The sequence below is a fragment of the Heptranchias perlo genome, chromosome 33 (genome assembly GCF_035084215.1).
Source record: "Heptranchias perlo isolate sHepPer1 chromosome 33, sHepPer1.hap1, whole genome shotgun sequence".
NCBI lineage: Eukaryota > Metazoa > Chordata > Chondrichthyes > Hexanchiformes > Hexanchidae > Heptranchias > Heptranchias perlo.
The window spans coordinates 19,370,131-19,397,124 of record NC_090357.1 but is presented as its reverse complement, the minus strand read 5'-3'; the positions used below and the strand labels follow the sequence as shown (position 1 = coordinate 19,397,124).

The 26,994-nt window shown below is 40.4% G+C and overlaps 1 protein-coding gene across 1 annotated transcript in view; it reads left to right on the top strand.

Annotated features, from left to right (window-relative positions):
• The first annotated feature begins 241 nt into the window (after positions 1–241).
• The window catches only part of LOC137301512 (otoancorin-like), an 80,931-nt gene continuing 54,178 nt past the window's right edge, over positions 242–26,994 (top strand). The window contains exons 1-6 of the mRNA XM_067971037.1: positions 242–316; positions 15,617–15,720; positions 18,137–18,171; positions 20,384–20,550; positions 23,411–23,592; positions 25,836–25,948. Coding sequence (XP_067827138.1) covers positions 15,654–15,720; positions 18,137–18,171; positions 20,384–20,550; positions 23,411–23,592; positions 25,836–25,948 — 564 coding nt within the window. The 5' untranslated portion in view covers positions 242–316; positions 15,617–15,653. The remainder of the gene's footprint in view (positions 317–15,616; positions 15,721–18,136; positions 18,172–20,383; positions 20,551–23,410; positions 23,593–25,835; positions 25,949–26,994) is intronic.

Below are 26,994 nucleotides of genomic sequence, written 5' to 3'. Positions count from 1 at the left end.
TGGTCTATAGTTCCCTGGACATCAGTTACAGCATTGCTCAACCTATAAACCGCCTTTTGTACAGAAGGTGAACTGAATATTTTGAATTGGACAAATGGGAGCTAATCCAAGATAAGGATCTGATAATAGTTTGACAAAAGGTGTGTGTTTCCCCCAGAGTTTCGGTAGAAACTGCGAGAGAATATAAAGCACTCCTCTCATTGCTCCACCCAGAATCCTGACAGGTAGGTGCAAGTGATCACTGATCTATCAGCAGTTAGTGTTGAACAGAGAGAATTGAACAAGCTCCAAACTCTCACTCTATCTGCAGCCAGAGGTAAGATAAGGCACTGCTTTGTTCAGTTTAAAAAGAAAATGAAAAAAACTTCTTCCTCTTCTAATTTTCAGGTTAAAATAAATCCCGAATCACCAAATCCACTAAAATGGAAATTGCAGTTAGAGGGTAAGAGTATCTGATACAAGTTCCCTGATTAATTCCACTGAAAAACAGAGTGAATTCCATAAAACATTGTCTTAGTCTAATGAATGCAGTCTTTATTATACGGGTGGATTAGTTTAATATGTGATTCCTGATGACTTTTCTGTTGATCCCAGCAAAAGTCTGTTGTTGTTCATTCTAAAAGTTGCTCACAAAGAGGAAAAAATGCAAACTCTCCAGTAGTTTGAGGAATTTGAGGGGTTTCAAGAATACTTGTCTTATCAGAAATATGAGAGTTCTCTGGTGTTGGGAGTTGTAAATTTTAAGCTGGATCAGTTTTTTTTCAGATTTTAACTGGCTTGGAGTTTTACTTTAAAAAAAATCAAATGTTTTTAAGATATACTTTTCTTCCATATAATGTTTCCTAATTATATAAGATTTTTATTTGAATATATTTTTACTAAGACACCAAGACGAAATTCAGATTTCAGATTTCCAGCATTCGGAGTATTTTGCTTTTGAAGACGAAATTCTATTTTTGTTGCCTTGTTAAACAGCTTTAAGAGAAAAGCTTTATTGTGTCATCTTTTTGTTTTGTTTTTGTCCTGGCAACAGAAAAATAAGAGGACTCTTTCCTTCCCTGTTTGTAGGCACGTCAGCATGGTACCGCAGTGAGGGTGAAGGTGGGGCAAGCTTGTGCTAATATGAGACGTCAAATGTTTCTGATACATTTAGTTCTTTCTGAAGAACAATACTTCATCCTTGTGATTACAGATATTGGAGCATTGTTGGTGCCTCATTAATCATAGATCAAAAGTGATCAACAGTAGGACCCCTTTTCTCATGACAGCACCTTAAGTTTACATAGCATCTTTCACATAACAAAACATGCTAATGTACTTTGCAAGGCAAGCAGCAGACAATGTATCTGATTTGTATTATTTATGGAGTGTTATGTGTTCATCCATTAAAGGAGGGGTGGTCACTTTTTAGGTATAGGGACTGCAGCAGAGAGAGGTACTGATTAAGTAGGCTGTGCTTTTAAAAAGTCTGCTTTTCTAACAGGAGAAGTCTGTGGTATTCAAACTTTCAGACAAGTTCAGGCTTCTTCGGGTTCGATCATTTCCATGTTTGGGTGTGTTTAGTTCAAGCATGAAGTTTTTAATTCTCGAATATCCTAATCCATTCCCTGTTTAAACAAAGTTGAGAAAATAATTCTCACTTTTCTTTTAGTGTTGGAAGATCTGTTCCCTCCCATTAGCAAACTTCTTTTTTTCAATGTTAGCTTTCCTTTGTATTTTAATAATTTAGTAGTTAAGGCAGCCCGAGGGTGGTGCTGATTGTGGCGTTGTGCACCACAGTGGTAGTAGATGGAATTGTCACTGCAGTTTTTCACCCAGTAAATTCCCATTCTTCCCTTTGTCACTGGAGAGGAGTTAGCAAGATGAAGGCAAAGCGACCTCAGAGAAAGGGATAAAAGAACACGACTTTCCCTTTGGCTCAGAAATAATGTCTCCATTTCTGGGTCACGGAAACCAGGAAACCCTCCCCTCCCGATTGAATCTTTAGTATGAGGTGAGTGAGCTGGTCTCAGCTGGGACAATGATAGGGGCACTACAATTGATCACAGCTGCCTCGGGTTAGAAAAACGACAAATGGCCAGGGTTCCCACTCCTGGTCGCTATTCAGTGACTCCTGCTGCCCATGTGTGGATTCCAGATGAGGATAGGATCTGGCTTGACTGTAAAGTTCTCCACAGGCGAATAAGGTGCTGGTGCTCACCGTCAACATGACTTCTGTCCACCTGGGTGAGTTGTCAGAGGGTGCCCAGCGCTCATACAACGGTACCACAGTAAGGGCAAAAATGGAGAGAAAGGAATCTGAATAGTGTGCCACCTGCCTCAATCAACTAGACCACCCCCACAAGCAGAGGTCTTCAGTGCACATTATTGAAAAAAATCTGACATTTGCCACAGGTCAGTTGGATTGAGTTCCAGCCCCTGGTGCTGTAGGCATGGGTGACTAGAAGCAACACATGAAGAAGTGTACAAAATTTAAGATGGAGGAAAGAAAGAACTTACAGTACATCCCAAAGTACTTTAGAGTCAATGAAATACTTTTGAAGTGTAGTCACTGTAAGAAACGCAGCAGCCAGTTTGCACACAGCAATATGATAATGACCAGATAATCACTTTATTTGTGTGATGTTGGTTGAGTGATAAATATCGGCCAGGACACCAGGAGAATTTCCCCTGCTCTTCTTCAAAATAGTGCCATGGGATCTTTTCCGTCCACTTGTGAGGGCAGGCAGGGCTTCAGTTTAACATCTCATCCGAAAGACAAGGGGTTCGATTTTCCCAGGAAATTGCGGGTGCATTGGGGGCCGGGGGCTCCGAAAATTAGGGAAATCCCGTTCGGGTTCGGAACCCGGCTCCAACCGCCGACGTCCGAGTTCCCCATGGACCCACCTGTGTGCTCGCGGGCGCCCCGAATCCGGAAGTCCAGCCGCCAATTAAAGCCAACAGGATGATGGTTAAAGAGCCAAATGTACCTGGTACTTAAAGCACTTTACTTGTGACATATTAGGTAGTTAGAACAATTTTTAACTTACCTGGGCGGCTTTCCCACTGCTTCTGATTCAGCTCAGCAAAAAGAAACAAAATAAATTAAATTAAAAAGCCATTGCATGAAGTTAAAACACAAAATGAACCTACCTTTCCACCCTGCTCCGATGTCCGATGTTTCCCTCTCCGATCTCCCCACCCCCACCCTTCGATCATCCCCTCCCCTCCCCTCCCCCCCACCCCGTTCTTCCATTCTAGTGCCAGATGATATCTCGCTCTTTCTCTCCGCCCCCCCTCACCCTCACATTGCCGCTCCTGACGGCAGTCAGCCTCTCCATCAGGCTGGATGCCGAGTGCGAAACCCGGAGAGCACGTTAATCACCATCAATTATGATGCGATTGCGTCGGAAACAGTAAGGTTTATTTATTTGGGTTTGCCACGCGCACCTTCAACTCCCGCTGTCAACCCGCCACCATTTCAAAATTGAGCCCAACACCTCCGATAGTGCAGTACCCTTTCTACACTGCACTGGAGTGTCAGCCTAGATTTTGTCCACCAGTCTCTGGAGTGGGACTTGAACCCACAATCTTCTGACTCAGAGGTGAGTGTGCTGCCCCTGAGCCATGGCTGACAGGGTGGAGGATCTCTGGCAAATAAACATTGAAAAGTGTATCAAACCTGTGGCAAATTAACACACTTGGGCTGGCTATGCCTCTCCTCATTTGGACGGCCAGAATGAACATATTTAAAATCTATATGTTTGCAAGCTTTAGCTTTATTTTTGCATCTTGTGATATTTCAGAGTGTGGACGATGCCAACATCACAATTAGAATTAACATTTATTACATAAATATTTGTGGTCCAAATGTGTTTTTGTGGTTGTGGAATTGTGAATTATTTTAACTGTGAACATTTTTTGAATCACGAGTTCCCTTTGTTTTCTCAGACTCAATTTCTGTTGACTATTGCTGAGACTGGTTTGATTTCAGTAACATTAAATCCACAAAAGGAGATAATAGCTATACCTTCAGGCATGGCCTTCTTTTTGATCATGGCAAAGGCTGCGATGTTTTGCTGGTGTAAATCAAATTATGCTGCGGTTTATTTCTGCAGTAGCAGGGCCTATCGAAGAATTTTTTAATGTTTTAAAGGAGCTACGGATAAATGTTAATATGGATATAAGAGTAGGAAGAAAAAATGGGGAGTTAGTAAATTTGGCACTTAACACTGCACAGCAACAATCAACAAACCAAATCGAATGCTGAACTGTATACCCAAATCAGTAAGTCAGAAGAAGTCACATTAAAACTGTCCAGTAGTTTGATCAGACCATAATATTGATTACCATGTACAATTTTGGTCACTGAAACATCAGGAACGTTTAAGCCCTTGAAGAGCAATAAGTCTGATACCTCGAGTCGGAGAACTGAATTATGAAGAAAGATCAGAAAAACTTGGGCTTCCAGCCTCGAAAGGAAGTGACTAAGATGAGACCTCATACAAATATATAAGATTAAAACAATATAGAAAAGGTGAGACTGATTTTAACTTGAGGCACATAATGGACAGTTGGCAGGCGGTGGGTGAAATACACCCACTGTCCACCTATTGTTATCGCCATGAGGCCTGAGCCATTTTGCGGCCTGGGCCTCATTGACTTGCAGCCAGTGAGCTGCACGCACCTAACTGGCGTTCTGAAGCAGCAGGCCAATTGAGGAGGACAAGAAATTAGCAGGCTTGTACACAGAGTTGATTGATAATCAGAGACTGGTGAGGGAGGTGATCCTGGATGGGAAACCTCGCACAGGCTAGCAGTGGGCCAGAATTTCTTTTGTGTGCCCAGAAGGAGCACTTCTGCTCCTCCAAACACCACAAAAAATACAAATTAAAAAGAAACTTTGCCTGTTCTAAGCGGCCTCCAGCAGTCCATCAATTTGTACCTCAAAATTGCAAATGGGGTTCTGTGTACATCATAGAACCCCGATTTGCATATTACAAGTTGCCTCCCACCTGAAACAGGCTAGCACTCCAGTCACCCATCCCAGGGCCCTAGCGAAGATGTCAGTGGTCGAAGCGTCAGCATAAACAAGGCCATAAGTGACCCAATGCCATTTTGAGGCTGCTAGCACTCTATTTAAGCTAGGCGTGGGCATTTAAAATCAACCCCGGTAAGCCTGAACCACTACTTCAAATTAAATCAATTGGACAAAAAGACACAAGTTCAAACTAACAAAAGATAAATTTATGACTGATGTCAGGAAATTCTTCACATGAAGAGTGAATAACACATGAAATGGATTTCTGGCTAGACTAATGGAGGTAGAAACACTGAAATCATTTAATAAACAGTTAGAATCTTTGTTGGAGGGACTAGGATCTTACTGGATGGATGGCCTAGGGTGTTGTGAATGCTTGTCCTCATCCATATCCATTTTGTGATCTTGAGAGTTTAAGGCCCATACTGAACAGTAAATCAGGTTGAGCACTACCTATATACTGCTTGCCCTTTTCTGGTTTAAGGCAACATTGAGCCCAACCTGAGTCTAATGATAATTGCTAACTGTTGCTTCCTCTACTAGTCTTGTAGAGTTCTTCTTGCTTAGTTTTTGAGAGAGAGGAAGAGGCAGACCAGCATGTGTATCTTCCATCCCTCCAACCTCCTTTCAAAGCTGTTATGTTTGAGGTGCAAAGCCTGTTGCAATGTTGACTTTTAGGGTTAGAACTTGTCAAACCTTTAGGCTTTAAAAAGAGTCACTGTGCTCATGTTAAATAGTAAAGTAGGATATTCGACTTGTTTACTAGTTAACCATCCCTGTTTCATCAAAATGCTTTGTTTCTGATTATTTTTTAGTTTCTTTCAACATCTTCTTGAATCAGAATTTATTTCCTGGCTACTTTTGGCTCGGGTTCTTCAGATGAAGTGCAATTAATCACTTAATTACTGGCATGGCTAAGGTTCTTCCATTTTGGCTCCCAAAGGTAGTTTACTTCAAATCAAATCTATTTGGAAGGGCCTTAAATGGAGGCCCTCTGTACCTGTGGGCCACATCAAATAAGATTCTGGCAACACAATGAAAGTTGAGAGCCGAACAATGGAAATCTTGAGACATAGGAACAAGAGTAGGACAGCTGACCCATCCAACCTGTTCTTCCATTGGGTAGCAATGACAGATCTTTATCTTTTTAATCCCAAATCTTTTTCCATTCTCTGTTAATTCATTACTTCTCAAGTACGTATCTCACTCCCTTTTAAATATCTCATTTGGCTTTCAACCATGGCCTTCTGGGACAATGTTTTCAATAATCCGACAATCCTTTAGTGTTAAATCACATTTAAACGGTTTGCTTCTAATTTAAAAATTAAGTCTTTTGTTCTGCACTCCCTGTCTACTACGTCAGTCTGCTTCCTTATTTTAAACAATAAATCTGTTGTGCAGTGATGTGGCTGGGAATGATAACTGTAATGACCTTGGAGCTACACAATGATGGGTGAATGGAATGGAGGAAATCTGTAAACGAAACAAAACTGATTGAAAATATAAGCATCGAAGTTACTTTTGTCATTCATGCATTCGATGCACTTACACCCAATTCCTCTCTTCCCTTTTAATGGACAGCTGGTGCCACTCAAAAAATGGCCCAATAAAGTTTCTGGGTTACACTTTTGTGGAGCTAGGAGGAGCAGGAGTGTCCCTTCTCCTTCTGGCTCCTCAAATTTACTGCAGGTTGCTGCCTGGCTGGGTTTGCGTCCTTTTGTGTTCACCTCTCCCCCCTCCTAGGACTGACTTGCAGGCCAGTTTGGCGTCGGAGCCACCCAATATTGCACCGGCCTGGAGCCAGCGAGCTGCAGCAGGATGCCCATTCAAGGTGTGCTGCTCGTCAGCAGAATGGAAATCGGGCCCCAGCCTTCAAATGGCTCGGGCCTCCCACCGGTAGTTCAAATTGACCTTATGGTTTCTTAACACCAGAGCTGGGTTAACTGAATCCATTCTCACCACCTCCCCATAATTAGGTAGTTTGGTGCTGTATTAAACCATTGTAGGACTGATATAAACTGATGTAAAGGTTGGAGACTTACAATATAATTTACAATATTCTCCTGGCAGCAATTGGGCAGTAAAAGTTACAATGGTTAACATATCTTGCCTTATGATAATTCATATATATATATTCAGGATTTTATGCAAAATTCAGGGGATTAGGTGAAACAGTCTCACTGAATACTGTTTTTTTTTCAACTGTAGGACCTGTGTTTAAATTGGACTCAGATTGAGGGGATGAAGTATTTCCCCATCAGATCATTGTAAGATTTCTTAATTAAGCAAGATTGGATAGTCTTTTTTAAAATCTTTTTTTTAATTAGGTTGCCAAGAAAGTACGTTCACATTTTATGAAGCTATATATATATATATATATATATATAATGTGTACATTCATACATATATTTTATGAGGTTGTTTTATATATGTATAGTTATACATTCGCATATATCCTATTAAGCCATTCTATCATTAAGCATATTGTTACCTATATGTTTTGTGAAGTCGTTGTAGATATTTAAGTGTGTAATTGCACACATTTCATGAGTATGTGCACTCTCATACATGGCTTATGAAATCACTGCACTGACTGTCTGATGTCTGGGGAGGAATTTATCGCTTTTTCAGGTTGCCTGCACTGGGAGCAATGTAGGTTGTTGGGGAGAGGGAGAGTGCTGAGCCAACTTGTTTGACCCTGTGTTCTTTGATAGGCTAGTGTTGAGAATGGTTGGGAGGGGTCCTGAATACTGGTGAACATGTTGGTCGGGGTTCATGCCCTTCACGGGCATTGGGGGTTGCAGCACTAAGGGGATAGTTTATGTTGAGTGGGTCTCCATGAACAAGCCCCAGATTGTCTAATATTTCCTCAATTCCAGGTGGAGGCCAATATCACTCATTCTGATTGGCAGATATCCCAAACGTGTGTTGCAGCTACATGTTTGTTGTGGGTGGAGCTGCACTCCACCATAAAGAGAGGGTGCATTTTCTTGCAAATAGGAAAGAGAGCCATGCTAGCTATCTCATTCCGCTGGGTTGCCTTTCTCTCCAGTACACACGCCCAGGAATCACTAAGCTGGGTCCTCTGGGATCTTGAGGTTGGTCAAGTTTTTAGTGACCTCCCAGGCTAATTGGACAATTTGACCCAGGTTACTAGAGGGCATAAACACATTGCACGCTATGTACAATTTGGCACAAATGGGCTGTCTTATAATAATAAATATGGTAAATGGAAAGGTCACAGTGATGACAGGGAATCACAGGGAGTAAGAATTTCTCTGGTCACTATGTGTAGTGACATCGCAGATGCGTTTGTTCAGTTTCCTCTGTTTTGTATTTTTGCTGAAATCTTAAACACTTTCTAAAAGGATACGTTCATAGTATCTCTAGAAATATCATACACAGGTCATCTTTACATATGTATTTATGAAATTGCTTTGCAGAGCAACCGATGGACTTCTTGCCCCTTTGTTAGCCTAGTGTAGAGGAAGCTTTTTATCTGTCTTGTCCCTGAGATGGAATGAGGTCACATACTTTTTTCACCATCTATAAGAAGTGGAAAGTATGCCATTTCTTAACGCTGATGTCCTTCCCTTCAAGCAGTACAAGTTTCACCCCTAAAATGTTAGTGATTTTGAAGAGCAGAGAATGTGATACTTATAGATGAGAAAAGCCATTTAGCCCATCTTAATACATCCATCCAGACAACCCTACACACCCCTATTTGCTGCATCTAAATGATTCCAGGATTTCTGCCTCCATCACTCTGCCCATTTCAAGTGCTGATTATTCTCTGTGTGAAAAAAACCTCCTGATATAAGTCCTAAAGTTACCTTTTAATAGTTTAAACCTGTATCACTTCTAATGGTTAATTTAAAGTAATATTGCACTTTGACACACCATTTACCAACTTATATACCTTTATAAGATTACCTCTGAGATGCCTCCTTTCCAGGCTGAAAAGCCCAAGTCTCTCCAGTCTTTCCTCATAACTTGGACCCCCTGACATGAGGGGGGTGATATTAAACCCGAAGGATGGGTGGGTTGGGGGCGGGTGGGAGTTGAAAATCATTGTTTTTTTGGATCACAACCGCAAAATTTTTGGACTTTGCATTCCCAGTGGGCAGCCTGTACTTTTCCGCATCGACATTAAACCCGGAAATAAAGCCGGGTTGTGGTCGCGATCCAAAAAACAGCTATTTTCAACTCCCACCCGCCCCCAATCCACCCGTTCTTGGGGTTTAAAATCAGCCCCTCGGGATCAGTAATGTGGTTCTTCTGTGCACTTGAATGTCTCTCGTGTTTCTCCGTCACCATAACAGGACACAGTACTCACGCAAGGTGGGATCTGACCAGGGCATTGAACAGTTCGATCATGACTTCCTCTGACTTGTATTCTACTATTTTGACTATGTCCTTCAACATTCTATTGGCTTTGTTGATAGCTGTTCTAGGTTGGCTGGACATGTTAAACATTAAGTCTACTAAGACTATTATATCTCTTTAGCAATTTTTCATTCCAATGTGCAATACTTTCCACTTGTCTGCATTATATTTCGTCTGCCACTGTTCGTTCCATTCGCACCTGTTGTTTAGCTTGTTCTGTGGTTTTCTTTGACTCCTAGTTTGCATTTGCAAATTTAACCAATTTATTAAGTCATTATTAAGCTTGTCTAAGACTTCAATCTCATTGATCAGTGAACTGTTTTTTGAGGGAGGGTATGTTGTTGATTTAGGTGTCAGCCTTTCCACATCGTTCACCTGAGGAAGGAGGTAGCCTCCGAAAGCTTGTGAATTTAAAATAAAATTGCTGGACTATAACTTGGTGTTGTAAAATTGTTTACAATTGTCAACCCCAGTCCATCACCGGCATCTCCACATCTTGGCTCAGTGGTAGCACTTTCACCTCTGAGTCAAAGGTCCTGAGTTCAAGCTCCACTACAGGACTGTAGCACGCTACCTAGGATGACACTCCAGTGCACTACTGAGGTGCTGTCTTTTGGATGAGATGTTAAACCATGTCCCAACAGGTGGACATAAAAAAAAATCATGGCATTATTTGAAGAAAAGCAGGGAGATCTCCCAATATTCTGCCCAATATTTATCCCTCAACCAACACCACTAAAGCTCATTATCTGGTCATTTATCTCATTGCTGTTATGTGGAATCTTACTGTGTAAATCAGCTGCCGTGTTTGATTACATTGCAACAGTGACTACACTTCAAAAATACTTTAGTGGTTGTGAAGTGCTTTGGGACATCCTGAAGACGTTAAAGGCATAATATAAATGTAAGTTTTTTTTCTTTCCAGATGTGAAGTCTTAGGCCAGTGTTAATAAGGTGGATGTCTGTTTAGTGCACAATTAGGTTGACTTATATCAGTACTGACAGTTGGTTCAAATTGAAGGCCGTCATCTCTATAATTCAAAGTTAAGTTAAAATTAGTGATACGGCTTATAGAAAATGCTTGTGAAAGGGGATTGGTATATTTAGTATACAGGTGGCAGAATTCACAGAATTGTTCATGCGTCAATGTGTCACTCTAACAGACAGGTAGGGTTTCAGCACTCAATTTCTCTGAAAATGCTTCATATTTTTAGTTGAGATTATTTGTTTCACTTGTAGCAACAATATTTTACAAACAGAATAACTGGATTTTAATTGCCCCAAGTCTGTCAAGTAATTTCTTCCATTTAGAACTACTTCCAGTTGCGTTAATGTAACACGGTGAATCCGTTACATAAATGTATCAAAATGACTACTTTACATTTACATTTTATTTTGCTTAATTAGCATCAATATCATAGCGTTTATTAAGGAAAGAAGTACATTATTACATACAACATTAAAAGTATTGATTCAGTAACTGGAATTATAGAAATAATAAATACTGAGCTTATAGTGAGGGTAAGTAACTTTTTATTGCTCAGAAATTGGGATTTTTACTGCCTCTTGGATGTATTTGTTTTGTCCTTCCAGCTTGTCTAAGACTTTAATCTCACTTATATTGAAGAATTCTGCCTCAGCGCTCTTTTTTTGAGGGAGGGTGTGTTGTTCATTTTAGGTGTCAGCCTTGGCTCAGCAGTAGCATTCTTGTCTCCTTATGAAAAATTGCATTACCTGTGGAAGCAAACTGTGCCTCACAAGATAACATTTGTGGGATATTTTGTGGAATGTCACACTGCACCAAATCACTTGCCCTATTAATAGTCTTCACTGGTCTCTCTCTTCCATTGTGTTAGCTTATGTATATGAATGAGACAAAGCTCAGGTTCCCCTTTAATGGCATGTGAGCGCTTTTATAAACCCTGTTCACTGCATGAAGACTTTACTATCTTGGAATTTTTTTTTTGTTCCTGGATGGAGAAAAAATTAAAATTAAGGAGAAAATGTAATATGATTGGTGAATAACACATTTGTTACTAACATTGCATAAAGTGAATTCAACCCATTGACACTAAATCACAACATAGGTCATACACTTAAAGTACACGACAGACAGGAGCATTTTTATTCTAAAGATTTTCTTACAGTTTTAAAACTACCTGCGTTTTGGTTGTGCATAGTGGAAGTTCTTGTTTCTCTTTTTAATTATTTGTCTCTTTGATCAGTCTTTGACAGAATGGAGAGGCTACATTTATTTTAGTTCTTCAAAACTATAGCTGGCAGGATTTTAATATAAAAATAATTTCTTCCCTCAAATCTTTGATGTTTCATTAGGCATTGATTCTTATTTATACATTCTATTTTGCCTCAGATCCAGCTGCAACAGGCCATAGAGAAATAAAGAACTTGCATTTATGTAGCGTTTTTCACGACCGCAGGATGTCCCAAAGTGCTTTACAGACAATGAAATACTTTTGAAGTGTCGTCACTGTGTAATGTAGGAAACACGCTCGCCAATTTGCGCACAGCAAGGACTCATAAATAGCAATGAAATAAATGACCAGATAATCTGTTTTAGATGTTGGTTGAGATAGAAATGTTGGCCAGGATTGAAGAACTCGCCTGTTCTTCTTTCAATAGTGCTGTGGGATCTTTTATGTCCACCTGAGAGGGCAGACTGGGCTTTCGTTTAGTGTTTCACCCAAAAAGCAGCACCTCTGATAGTGCTGTACTGAAGTGTCAGCCGAGGCTATGTGCTGGAGTCAGGTTTGAACACGTAACCTTTTGAGAGCTGAGAATGCTAGCACTGAGCCAAAGCTGACACCGAAGTGCAATCTTTCATGTATCTATGTTTTTGTCAAGTTATTTTTTCTTGATGTGACTATGTTTATCTATAACTTGCTATGCGTTCCATCATGGCAAACATTTTAACCCAGTAGCAATGATAAAACAGAATATTGGTAAAATGGTAAGCCCGAATCTCCAGGGATTCTTCAGCATGGCATTTTAATCTCATCATTAATCACATAGCATGGGATCCTGAAGTCATAAACAGCCAAGGCAAATGTTGTCTGTAGCAACAGTACAAAATGAAATTGTGGGAAACCTAAAGATGAATGAATACTCTGGAGTTTTTGCTCAACCTTAGGTTGAGTTGGCAAAAATTTACCTCCAAAGATTAAATGTGTCCATCCGTCCATTGTGTTCTGTCCTAGGGCAGGTCCGAACTGAAGTCTCACACAGGAAATTCTTGAGCTACTTACTAGGGAAGAGTAACTGAGGTAGTTTCCTATTGCCTTCCTCATGGTTTTTTTTATCTTCGGAGTACCTTCTCCTAGATGAGCTGCAACCAAAAATAAAGAGCCCCACCTACCCTTTACGATGGGGGGAGCGGGTGGAGTCGCGCCCGCAGCCATCAGACACAAGTATCTTCGCTGGATGTTAATCCAGTATTCAGAGCCGGCGCTCCAAGCACCAGAGTTCTCTGTAGTGGGGCCCAAACCCAACCCTTCTGACTCGGGCGGAAATACTACCTATCACTGAGCCAGTGGCCACTCCATCTGGATGCGAGTATGCTGCTGGATATTGACCTCCTATTTAGAGACCATATTCTAGTCTCCACTCAGTGGGCTGTTTGGAATAGGGCTCAAACCTTTCAATGTCTAACTTAGAAACTGGAATAGTACGACTGAGTCAAAGGCTCACTCCCTAATTAGGGTAGAATATATCAGTCACTGTCTGTGTAAAGAGTGGGCTTGCTAAACTGAATAGCCTTGTCTCATTTACTTCCTTATGTTCCTGGTTATGAAGTGACTCAAATCTTGATCATGGTGGATTGTTGGATTCTTTATGACCGTTTTTGTGTAAATTATTGTACTAAGGAAAGTGAGGAATGTTGTACCAGGAAATGGAACATTCTCACATCTGGAAATGTATAGCTCTCTCATTGCTAACCTTATCAATGGGCCTCTGAGATTAGCATTCTCCATTGCATCAGTGTGATATTTTCCATTTCTCTCACTAATCATTTTAGTTGGTCTATGATTCTGCTGTTGGGATAAGGGAGTGGGTTTATTAATGTAAAGTGTGAGCTGTTGTATGTGGACATCTGTCTTGCAAGACTTGAACTACTGACTGCAAAACATAATCATTTCTATTCCCCTATAGACAGTATTCTGACCCTAGACAATTTGCCGTTGGAATTGAATGAGATAAGGTTGATTTGTTTTTCTTTCTTTATTCTTGGGATGTGGGCAATGCTGGTAAGGCATAATTTATTGGCCACCCCGAGTTTCCCCAGGAGAGTGGGCCTTCTTCTTGAGCCACTGCAGTCCTTGTGTTGATTATGCACCCACGATGTTGTTTGGTAGGGAATTCCCAGATATAGTTTTAAAATTTCATTCTTGAGATGTGGGCATCGCTGACAAGGCTGGCCACTTCAGCGATGGTGACGGAACAACGATTTTTGTCCAAGCCAGGATAGTGTGTGATTTGGAGATGAAGTTGATATTGATGATGTTTTAAAAAACTGAATTTAGCCGTTGAACAAGTACTTAAAAAATCAAAATGTCTTTGGGTTTCAACACATTTACTGATGAATCATATTGTGAACTTTCGGGAGACACCTGGATTGGTTTGATACTGACCAACATTACTCACAGATTCCTTCTGAGTTTCAATCACCAAATTGCAACATGTATTATCCCTTACTGATGAATCATATTGTGAACTTTCGGGAGACACCTGGATTGGTTTGATACTGACCAACATTACTCACAGATTCCTTCTGAGTTTCAATCACCAAATTGCAACATGTATTATCCCTTAACAATGCAAATTAAACTTTTAATTTCCTAATTTATGTATGTTGCAATGTTAAAATGCACTGGCTAGAGAGTGTAACCACTGTGTAACAAGTTTATTTTGATCGACTGCATTATAAATGTGAACGTAAGTCACAAACCCTTAGTTGGTAAATGTTTTGACAGCTTCTTGACATCTGGCAAGCAGATCTTTAAAAATGTTTTTAAAATTGTCACGGTGAATGCTCTCAAATAGTGGGAGGGCTTCTATTGGCCACATGGTCTTTTCTCACCCCTGCTTTTCTTACGCTTTTAAATTTTTCACATATTAAAAATGGTAACGTGACCTATAACCAGAAAGAAAAATTCTAAAAATGAATAAATTGTTATCAGTGGCTGAGGTGAAGAGATCAGTCAATGGGGCAGGAAAGCTCTGCAACATTCAAATGAACAGCTATAGTCACCAAGCAGAAGATACCCGACCAGAAATGGAGCTGCAGGAATAAACACTGCTGTTTACTTGCAGGCTGCCAAACTTCTCTCTCTCTCTCTCTTTCCCTCTGTCTGTCTCTATCTCTGTCTCTTTCTCTCTATCTCTGACTCTTTCTCTCTCATGTCTATATACATATATATGATATATCTTCCATAGCATTGCATACTGGAAGTCAGACCAAGTGTAGTCTTCAAATGTATAGACTTAATTCAATTTCCATTTCAAACTCATACATTCTGTCTTATTTTTATATTGGGGCGATTTTAATCTGATTTCCCGCCTACTTTATGTCAATCCTGATTTTAACCCGCCCTTCTGTCGCTCGCACCCCCTCCCCCCCACCACACCCCCCTAGTCGCCTGAATTCCGCTCAAGGTTAAAATTCATTTAATATGATGTACTTTGATTTCATATTATTTATAATAAAACAGCAAAACTTCTGGGAATTTGGGAACATACGTGTTTGTCCACAGTCCAGGCTGAGGAGTTGACACAAAACAGAGGTGCTACAGTGCCACCACTGGCTAGAGAGTGTAACCACTGTGTAACAAGTTTATTTTGATCGACTGCATTATAAATGTGAACGTAAGAATTTAGAATAGAAAAAAATCAACACAAAAGTATAACAAAAACATGCCAAGAGGAATTAAGATTTTGTAAACAGGAAGCTTGCACCGACATAAGATTTTTAATATATTGTAGATACAATGTAATGAATCCTATTATTATCAAGCTTCTACATTTAAAATATGTTCATTGAAATAAAGTTCAACTCACATGTTCCGTGACTTTTTTCTGGTTTTAATAAATTTTCGCACTATTTAGAAATATTTATTAAGCTTTTGCACATGGTAATGACCAATAAAATTCTACATGCATTCACCAATAACTTTGTTTTCTTTTCATTTATTAAAGGTTTCGCTATCAAAAAAAGTTTAGACTGTCTGTAAAAATGGGACTGGAGTGCCCAGTCATCATCATCCTCATTTCCTGCTTGTGCCTGGTTGGACAGACAGCAGGTAAACTCATGACAAATAATCTGCTCAAGGAGTATTGAGGATTTGTTCAGTATTTAGGTGCTAGCAGAATTGTAATGTTTTCGATGACTTGTGCAGCTAACCTTGGCAATCTCGTACATGATGTGTCTAATTAGATGCATCCTCTCACGTCAAATCTAGTTTTAACAGATTTTTTGGTGTCTGAAAGCACATTTGGGGCATGTTTGCAAATTGATTGTATGGGGGTGATGATCTCTGTTCTTGTTTCTGTTCTGCTTGAGATTTTTCACATAGAAAAAAGGTTGTAACTTTTATGAAAAAGCCTGAAAATGATTGCATTTCCAGCTCGCTGGCATCTCAGCAGCTTTATTCAGTGAACATCTGAACCACATCAAACTGATCCAGGTTCAATTCTGGATCTGTGCTTGTATAGCTGACTTCAGTAATGTGGTCTGGGTTCGGGAAGGGAAAATCAACCTGTGATTCTGTTCATTATCCAGCAACCCCTGCTGTAAGTGTGGACATTGCATGAGAATCGGATCCAACTTGGTTGTGAGGCCCCCTCAGTCTTACAATAAGGTCATACTCACTATCTCGGCTCACATTTGAGCATGGTATGGGGTGGGAACTGGTGCACATTGCATCAGACCTCAACGACCCAACACGTTTAGGAGAGAAGATAAGGGAAGAAAATTGCCAGAAAAAGGAAAATAAATAAATGTATGAAAACTGCTTTCAATAAACTGACCAAGTCACTTAATTTGATTCATAATCCAGCCATTAAAAAAATCTGGCAAATATCTTGAGCCAGACAGAGATAAAAATGCAAAGTATCAGCCCCCTGCAACAAATTTGCTAAAATAATCTATGCTCCAGATGTGCTCATGGTATTAGGTTTATGCACGAGGGGGCTGCTGACATCACAAATGAGTTCTTACAGCAAGCTTTCCTGTTTTGATGTGCAAAGAATTGTACCAGAGATTGACCTGGTTATACCTATGAGTCCTAATGCTCAACTGGATGAAAAGATGACCTTTAACTATCAGTTCTTTGACAATCAGAAGGCAATTCTTCAAATATCATTCTCATGTCCTACATAGACAGTGAGACATGTGATGTGCAGAAAACCCACGTTGAAAAAATAACTTCAAGTTTTAACAGATGAGAAGGATGGTTCAGATTATCATAGTAGATGCAGCACAGAAGGAGGCCATTAGGCCCATCGTGCCTATGCCGGCTCTTTGGAAGAGCTATCCAATTAGTCTCACTCCCCTGCTCTTTCCCTATAGCTCTGTAAATTTTTTCACTTCAAGTATTTATCCAATTCCATTTTGAAAGTTACTATTGAATCTGTTTTCACCACCCTTTCAGGCAGTGCATTCCAGATCATCATAACCCGCTGCGTAAAAAAATTTTCATCATGTCGCCTCTGGTTCTTTTGCCAATCGCCTTACATCTGTGTCCTCTGGTTACCGACCCTTCTGCCACTGGAAACAATTTTTCTTTATTCACTCTATCAAAACCGTTCATGATTTTCAACACCTCTATCAAATCTCCTCTTAACATTTTCTGCTGTAGGGAGATCATAATAGGATGTATAGAAATTAAATAAAAGTAAAGTTAATAGGCAAGAGAATGGGAAAAGGGATGAACAGATGAAAACAGCAGGGCATTTTCTCAGGGGTTCTCCTAATTAGCAGTCATAGCCTCAGCGGAAACTCCATTTACGTGGTGTAAATGGGGTTTCCGCTGATCTTCCACCAATGTTATGGCGGCCAATCGGGAGAAGCCCCCTGAGGAAATTCCCTGCTAAAGTGTTCAATTTTTGACATGATATTTAAAATTGTATTTTAAGTCTTTACTTTAACAGTATGTGGTTACATTATAGTGCATTAAAGTAGCTTTACTACAATGCATAAACTGAAAATTTTAAAAATGACTGTCCAAAGGGAACTGGAATTACTCTGGACCTGATGGCAGTCAATGGTTCAAGTTAAATCTACAGCATGTGGGAAATGATTGCCTGTGGATGCTGAAATAAATTTTACACCAGTTTTACAGAGTTAGGAGCTGTGGGCTATTTCCCTTTTTTAAAAACTTTGTTCAGAAGATATCTATTTTGATTATGGTAGATGTTATGATTGGCAGCTGGTTTCTGGAGCTAACGTGCAGCTAATTAGAATAATACATAAACTTCAGCCCATTTCTCAAAAATGTATGTTATCATCCATCAAACTGCCAGAGGATTGAAAGAATACTCTGCTTGTTACATGACCCGTAGATTAGGAGATTAAAGAATCTCAGAACCTTTTCAACATAAACCTCAGTAGATATTTTTCACCTTGTTTACGTATTACTAATAAATCAATGAATAACAATACATGAAAAGCAATAAAATTATTCACAGATTTATTAACATTTGCTTTTTGTTTGACAGGGATTTATGGAGGAAATGATAAAAGCCCAAAAAAGGTAAAACAATATACTATAAACTTATACAGTGAAAAGGGGTGTTCAAAGGTGAACAGTAGCGAGGGAATTACTTTTTATCGATTGCAGTTCAAATTGCCATCTTCCTGGAAAGGAAATATCCTCCATTTTAATTGTGCAAAAGCAGCCTCTGGAGTTCAGCCATGTTGGGCCTCTCAACAAAAATGATTCACCTGATTATTATCAACACTGAGCTTTTCAGTTATGTTTGATCAGCATCCAGAACTGAGAAGGATTCCAGCTGCAATCCAGCTCAGTAACAGCTGGCCAGAGATGAACCCACTTAATACATCATGTGAGCGGGTCTTTTCATTAGGAGATGCACTGTTTCCGTAGGCGGTTGCACAAGATGTCAGAGCAATTTGGGGAGTGGTAGTAGGGCTGGAGGACTCCCAGAGATAGGGAGGGGGGAAGACCGTGAAGGGATTTAAATAGAAAGATGAGAGTTTTAAATTTGAGGCTTTGGGGGAACGGGAGACAATGTAGGACAGGGGTGATGGCCAAGCGGGCTAGAATATGGGCAGAGAACTGTGGATGAGCTAATGGAGGATGGAAGGAGGGCCAGGAGGCTATTGGCATAGTTGAGTCTGGCGGTAATAAAGGCATGGATGAGGGTTTTAGTAGCAGATGGGTTCAGGTAGAGATGGAGGTGGGTGATGTTATGGGGGTGGAAGTAGGCAGCCTTTGTGATGGAGAGGATATGGAGTCAGGAGCTCAGCTCAGAGATGGACGGAATGCCAAAGTAGTGAACAATCTGGTTCAGCCTGTGTCAGTGGCTGAGGGGGTGGTGGGGAGGGTATGGAATCAGTGGCAAGGGGGCCGAGCTCCTGGTAGGGGCCAACGATGATGGATTTGCTTATCCCAATGTTCAGCTGCCTTTCTGGGGGATACTTCAGATTGAAATTGTCTCCCCTAATTATTGTCCCCTTTAAAGGTTTAATTGGCTATTAACCTGTGAAATAACACAACAAATGAAGGCTGTGGCTGGCACTTTAAGGGTTAATTATTGATGACAGCTGGAACTGCGTGTATTTTATTACCGGCCTTGCACTTTGCTTGTCTGATTGTGTGGATCGTAATGTAATGATTACAATGTTGTAACAGTGAATGCTTGCTTGGTAATTACAGTGTTTATAAAGCCAGGAAAACTGCCAGCATGCTTAATAAGATAATAACAGCTTACAATTCAAATCATCCATAGATTTGTGAATATGAGTTGGAGCTTTTAGTATAAACAATATATAGCTCTATAAATAACTGCTAGCAATCACATTTTCTTTAAAGAAATTCAGAAATAATATTTTGAAAGCTGTGGTCTTCAGGCTAGATTTTTATCAACAAATTCAGGTCATATAGTGTTGTACTTCAATGATTTGTTTCTCCAACAAAGTGAATGTTCTTCATGTTTCACTTAGAAAGATGTAATTAAATGTTCAAAAACCAGTTCCCCTGGCGACTGAGTTGGTAAGTGCACTACCTGTAGTGAGTACAGGCCAGGGGAGAGATGTCCTTTTCCACTAACTGCAGAAAAATCATAAACATGTTCATTGTAAATGGGTTTCTGATTTCACTGTAGCGAGTGCTATGAGGTAGCCTTTGCTACCAAAAGGGCCCAGGTTCAATTCCTAGTCTACGCTAGGTTTGCCTGGCTGGGAAGGGGGTAATCAGCTGGGGTTCCCTTTCCGATGGCTCTCCAGTGATATTAGGAGAGGATTAGGCTCAGACATAATCCTTGAATAGCCCGCTGACACTCAATGTCTCACACATAAAGAATGGCTGGTTGTCTGGGGTACCAGAGGATGACCAGCACGGAATAGCACTCTAGTAAGAGTCAGCAGCTTTAAGAGAGAAAAGTGGCGGGGGGGCGGGGGATGTGATGTTCATGAGTCCTCCAATTGTTGAAGCAGTGATGTTAATTATAAAGCATAAAACTCTTTGGGATGAATTTGGGTCTCCCGCTCATCTGCTGTAGGTTCAGCAGAACTTAAAAAAGTGTAAACCGCCCTGTCATTGAAGTTACAATTCAAACTGTACAAGGTTCTGCAGTGATATAGATGCATTTTGTAATCACTTGGATAAAGAGTTACATTAAATGTTGGATGGATCACATTATTATGCTGCCTTTCACTTTCTAAAAGTTCCTACAGATCTTTGTAACAGGTCTATTGAACAGTTTGCACATTTTGAATTGTAGGGGGCAGACAGATGTCAAGAATGGGAAAAAGATCTAAGGGACAACCTCACCGATCCAGGAAATATCACGGAATACCTTAAAAGCCTTAATGAGTCTATCAGCAATCTGAGTCCAGGCTGTGTCCGGTCATTCAGTCTTAATGTTAGTCTTTCCACCCTGATGGAACTGTAAGTATAACAGGTTTCTCTGTATTGAAAGAATTCTTCATGCATGACAGTATCCATACATAGGGCTCAATTTAAAATCAAATTGCAGGTGCATTGGGGGGGGGTGGGGGGAGGAGAGGGGGGTGCTGCGAAAATGGCAAAAATCCTGAGTGGGTTCGGAAGCTGGCTCCACCCCGCTGACTTCCGGGTTCCCCACAGACGCGCCTGTGTGCGCGCGTGCTTCACGAATCCGAAGGTCTCGCCGGCAAATAAAGCTGGCAGGATGATAGTTAAAGAACCAAATGTATCTTATTGAGGTACATAAGGTACTTTATTTCTGACATAGTCGATAGTTGAAACAATTTTAAACTTGCCTGGGTGGATTTCCCATGGCTTCTGATTCACACCTGGTGGGCCAGATCAGGCAAAAATAAACAAAATAAATTAAATAAAAAAAACCATTGCACAAAGTTAAAAAAACAAAATAAACCTACATTTCCACCCTGCTCCAATGTCCAATGTCCCCCTCTCTCCCCAATGTCTCCCTCTCCGATCTCCCCCGCCCCGATCTCCCTCTCTCCTCCCCCTGATCTTCCTCTCCCCTAGATCTTCCTCTCTCTCCCCCCGATCTTCCTCGCTCTCCTTCCTCCCCCCCCACCCCGATCTTCAGCACCCTCCACTGTCTGTTCCAGCACTGGATGACGTCTCGCTTTCTCTCTTTCTCTACCCCCCCACCCCTCGGCGTTGCATCTTCTGTCGGCTGCCAGCCTGTCAATCAGGCTGGCTGCCGAGCGCGAAACCCGGAAACAACTTTAATCACCATCAATTACATCGTGATCGCGTCGGAAAAGGTAAGTTTTTTTTTATTTGGGTTTGCCACACGCATGTTCACCTCCCCCACCAACCCCTGCTGCTAACCCGCCACCATTTCAAAATTGAGCCCATAGTGTTAGAAAAAAATGTATGTGTTTTAGTATGTTATTATTTTCTCCTGTTTCTCTATCCTGAAGTTCCCCAAAGCCATGCATCTTCCCAAACAAAGAGGACAGGCTGGTGACCTGCTGCTAGACCTCAGCAATGCTGATTTATAGCCAAACATAAGAAGACATGTGAGAGGGCTTGAGAAGATTTCCCTCAGCTTTTGCCCCCCTCCCCACATTAGTGGTTTCAAACGCTACTGTGTGGGTGACCCCCAGCAAATATCAATGCACTTCCAAGGCCCCTCCTTTCCTAACTATCAAAAGATGGTGCCAGCTACTCAAAAGAAAATAATATTATCTTTGCAGGAAATATTTTGTATTAGTATACAACAGCAGAAATAATGTACTAGAAAATCAACTAATATAGAAAAAAAATTCGCATTAATTCTCAAGTCACTGTGCTTTTGGAAAATCCACACGGACAAAAATCAGATCACCTTGTGATCTCCATGTTTCCCTCATCAACCTTCCAGGACCCGTGGACCCCAGTTTGAAACCTTCCTAAAGGGCAACACCTGCTCTCTACTGTGCGCCACCTCACAAAGGCATATATACCAACAGGAACTGACCATGTATTTGTAACGCATGCTAACGTGTTTCGGTGCCTAAAAGAAACGTGCCTTGCCTTGTGCAGTCATGATTGCATAATTTGAACAAGATAGAGAGCAGATGATGGGAGTCACCTTGCATGTTATTGACTAAAACTTCAAAACCTACCCTCAAAATACAAAAGAAGCTGAAAATATACAAACAGCAAAATCCAGAAATCATTTTCCATATTAGCTGTTGTGGCCTCTCTCTAATTGAGATTGCTAATTAGAAATATGGTTGAGACTGCCTAAAATTATTTCACACTGGCACTACCACCTCTCTGGCTGAGGTGAGCTAACTCAGCACAAGCTAGGGATCAAACCTAGGCCATAATTTTCAGTTTGGGTGGGGGCAGAAAACTGCCTTCAATGGAAAGGAAAATCAAGTGAGGTGCACAACAGGTGGCCAGTTTTCTGCCCATGCCCAAACTGACAATTACCCCCCTAGCACCTTCCTGATCTGTGTTTAGCAATAACAGTAGGTACAGCACAGGAGAAGTCCCTCGGTCCCTACCTCAAGTTTGAGCTGAATATTCAGAGGGACATGAGCACAATCTTGTGTCAACTATTCCCAGTTTGTCATCCTCACCACCCAACAGTCAGCTTCCTCCCCAGGTGGAGATCAAAAGTGTAGCAATATTGGGGAGGGGAGAGAAAGGGAGAGGGGAAGAAACTGGCATGATCCAACTCACTGCACCACCTCCTGATCAGCAATTTCACCAGTTTAAAGTGGATGCTGATGTTGTGCCTTTAACCTCACAGTTTACAGCAGCATCTTACCCCTCAATATGCAAATTCTACTCTACAATTGTCTGTTAGAAAACAACAGAAAACTAGCCTTGGAGGCGAAAGCACCATTTCGTAATCCAGTCCCCACAGAATACTCTTACCAAATGAAGATTCAGGTTTTAAAAAAAAAAGCCAGGGGAAAAGGGAAGGATTAATCAGTATTTAAAAAGGACACATTTTGCCCTTTTTAAAAAAAAAAATCAGTTTTGTTCAAGAATTGATTTTCAATGCTGTTTAAAAAAAAATTTCAGCATTTCAGGTAAAATAACGAAAAGGCAGAGATTGCAGCAGATATCGCCCCACACTGTTATTTTAGTGCTATGGCAATGGGATTGACTGGTTAAATCCATTGGGCAGAGAACACTATTCTCCTCACTTTGTTGGCACCAAATAGACACACAATCATCTTTTCTCAGTCCTTACCTTACAAGATAATTTGGCAAAGTATTTTCATTTTGTTTTACTATGTCAGTATCTCGCACATTGATTCTTCTGTTTTCCTTTTGACATTTTTCATTGCAGGATGGAGTTCTTGAATATGAAATATAATATTCTTAACCCTGGTACCAGGAAGCAGATTTATAAGTGGGTAGAAGGTGTTTACACAGAAACACCAGGACATTGTGGAATGGGCCATCAGAACATGTCGAAACCCAAACCTAATGGGAAACAACCAGGCAAGCCAGGCAAAGATAAAGATAAAGGTAACGTAACTAGAATTATGGACTGGATCAGTTGAATCAAAGATGGACTCAACATTCATGTATAAAAGTCTTGTGTACAATAAACATCTGTCATGCTTCGGCATTGCCTCCAGGCATCCCATTTTGGATGTCACACTGAAAATATCGCACTTCAACTGAGCAAGTAGAAAAGAGAAAAAAGGCAATTATTTTCTGATGTCTTTATTTATCTTGATAGTCTGGCCTGTCCACAAAGGCAGAATCTGAGGACTTACAAGCAGTTGCTAATCCGTGGAAATTTCCCTCAGCATTAAGCCTCTAATTGACCTCAGGATGTGCCAATTCAGACCCCTTCCCCACTTGTGCTTTGGCATTAAATGGACAGGTCAGTTTCATTTGAGCAAAAGTGCTCCAGACCCCAGATAACTGTGAGCAATTGGAGTTAAGATAGTCTAATTTGTATCTTTGTCTGATGAAATACACATCTCTCATGAAACCTTCATATATCATCATAATTGAAATAAAAACAGTAATTATAATCTTTATACAATATGCAATCATGTGAATAATAATTCTTGCAGATGGTATCACCATTCCTTTCATTTGATTCTTTCCATACACAGTCATTCATGAATTATTTGTTCACTTGTGCAAATGACTAGAGGATTTGAAATATCTCCCATGCTTCCACCAATTACCTCTTCATGTGTCCCATAGAGTCTTTGTAACCCTTAAATTTCAGCTTGGCTTAGTTGGTTGCACGTTTCCCTACTACACCAAAGACTTGAGCGCACTGACACTTCCGAGCAATACTGCGGGAGCGCTGTGTTGTTAGAGATATCGTCTGTCAGATGAATTGCTAGACCAAGGCTGCTGGTCCAGATGAACATAAAAGATCCCCTCTCACTATTTAAAAAGTAGGGAGTTCAACCAGTGCTTTGGTCAATATTTCTCCTTCAACCAACACTACCAAAAAAAACCTGGTCATTCATTTTGTCTGCTGTTCGTTGCCTATTTTAATGGTGACTGCACTTTAAAAGTAATAGGGTGGTTGTGAAGGGCTTTGAAAAGTGCTGAGAATGGGCTATAAAAATGCAAGTTCTTTCTTTTTATTCCTGTTACCCCAATAGACTGTTGTCTTATGACTAAGTTGGGGAAGAAAATTAGGTGGGGGCGGGGGTAATCCTCACTGATCAGGTCATGTCATATCTATAAAAATAACGTTATATTAGATAAATATTATAGTAGTCAATCTCCCATGGATTTGCATAAGTAGAGTCAAGGCCAAGTTTAGTTCTCAGATGAAGCAGAGTTAAAGGCAAGGGATAGTTCTCAGATGAAGCAGAGTTAAAGGCAAGGGATAAATGGACCAGGGGGTCTACAGATGTAATTCAGTAAGTATTTCAGTCTTAGATTTAGTCCTTATTTTTATATTCCTTTATAAATCTTTTTGTCCACATTTATAATGAAAATTGCTTATGTAAACTTGTCTCACTTTAACTCCCATCTTTTTCTCTTTTCTGGGTCTTTGTCTTCATATCTCTCTCGTTCTCTGTGTTCTTCTTTTGCCTTCCCTTTCTCAGTGCGAGGTATAGATTGTGGTTGGAAGAGGGATTAGGCTGGGACTCCAGGCCAGCGGTTGGTGCGTTCTTTTTGAGTCGCAGAGGATGGCTGGAGGCTGTGGAAAGGGATCAGGCCTAGAGGCTGTATTTTCACCAAAAGATCTAAAGGGAAGTAGAAAGTGATACTACTTACCTACAACAGTAATAACTCCTTCTCCAAAGTGGATCTTTCACACACACGTATGATCCCATTTGCCTCCACTCCTTGATACTTGAAAGATATTCTAGATTTTTCAAATGCTCTTAACCAATGACTTAACAGCTTGAAAGAACTGCCAATGACTGGTGGAGTGGTCTTTTGATGGTAAATCCTCTCTACGTGAGACTACATTAAGTTTGACACCAAATGATTTGAAGTTCCTTCTTTGGAACATGAGGAAATCCAGATCGAGATAAAGTCTTTTGGCCAATGAAGCCAGCTTCAACCAGGGCCCTTGTTTGACATTCTATCATGGAGTTTTCTCTCACATCACCTATTAATCCCCCTACTCCAGGAACATTTAAGTTCCTTCTCCTATCTCCCTAACCAAAAAAAATAAGCTGTGTTATTAATGTATTGGTAAACCAACCTCCGTTCTATCCATTTTAAGCCTGTTGCACTAATCAGAATCATTACCAGCAGCTGCATGTTCTTCTCCTCAGGTAAAGGTAAAGGTAGTTGGATCACCCTTCATGTTCTGAACATTCTTGGTCGTTTCATTGTCCAAGCGCCCATCTCCGCTCTCAAGAGCATTGCAGACGGTAAAAATAGTACGGTAAGAATTCACAGCAACGATTATTTTTCAGAATTGTTAGACTCAAGGTTTAAAACATTTCTGTACCATTCAGAGACTGGATTTTTCCTCTGTTGTTTTCAATACAAATTGTATTGGTTTGGTTTGCTTGGTACTTTCAGGTTGTTCATTTCACATTCCTGTGTATCCCCTATTCCTTTTCAACCTATGTGGCACTTGTTTTATCAGCTTTATCAGTTTTAACATTTCTGCTTCTCAGATTTCTCAAAGCTTCAGTAAATCAACATACTATTGATAGGATATGTAAATGGTGTATATGTTAAAGTTTTCTATAGATCTGTATTAAAAAGCTTTTATATCTGTGATATATTAAAAATATTAAAAATCTTAAGTTTATGTGCTCTTCCTCAATGTACTACTAGGCTTCCTGTTGTCACATTTTTCTCACACTTTGTGTCAACTTCCATTATAAATGCCGATGTCCACATTTAAAATGGGAAACTTTTAGACATTCTGCTCACAATCTTCTTTTCTGCTCAGGCCTGTTTTTTTAAAAACAGTTTTTTTTATCAGTTAAATTTAAAATTTATTTTTTCCTCCTTTTTTAGGCTCTTGGCACCTTCCAGCTTCTGCTCTGGACTGTAAATTTAAAATAACATTGGGTTCCAGCCTGTTCCTTTTGGCCTCCTTTTCACCCACTGCTGAGCCTCTAGGCTTTGTGCCTCTGCATTGGCTGCAATTTTTATTTTTATTTTCATTTTTAAAATGGTACTAATCAATCTCCTTTTGTATTGTACGGGGGAGTCAAGGTGAAGTGCACTTCTCAGATTGAGTAGGGTTAGAGGGCGGGGGATAGCTCGACCCAGAGTAGGGTCATCAACTCTGGCTGGACAAGTTCCTGGAGGTTTCATCACACAACCTGCCACCTCCAACTGCTCCGCCCAGTCAAACAATATCCAATATTTATAGAACTAATAAAGGAAAGTGTTCATAGAAAATAAAAAACACACAATTTGTGAAGTGCTCCTTTGGATCAGGATCACTCATTGCCCTGCTAAGTGGTGAGG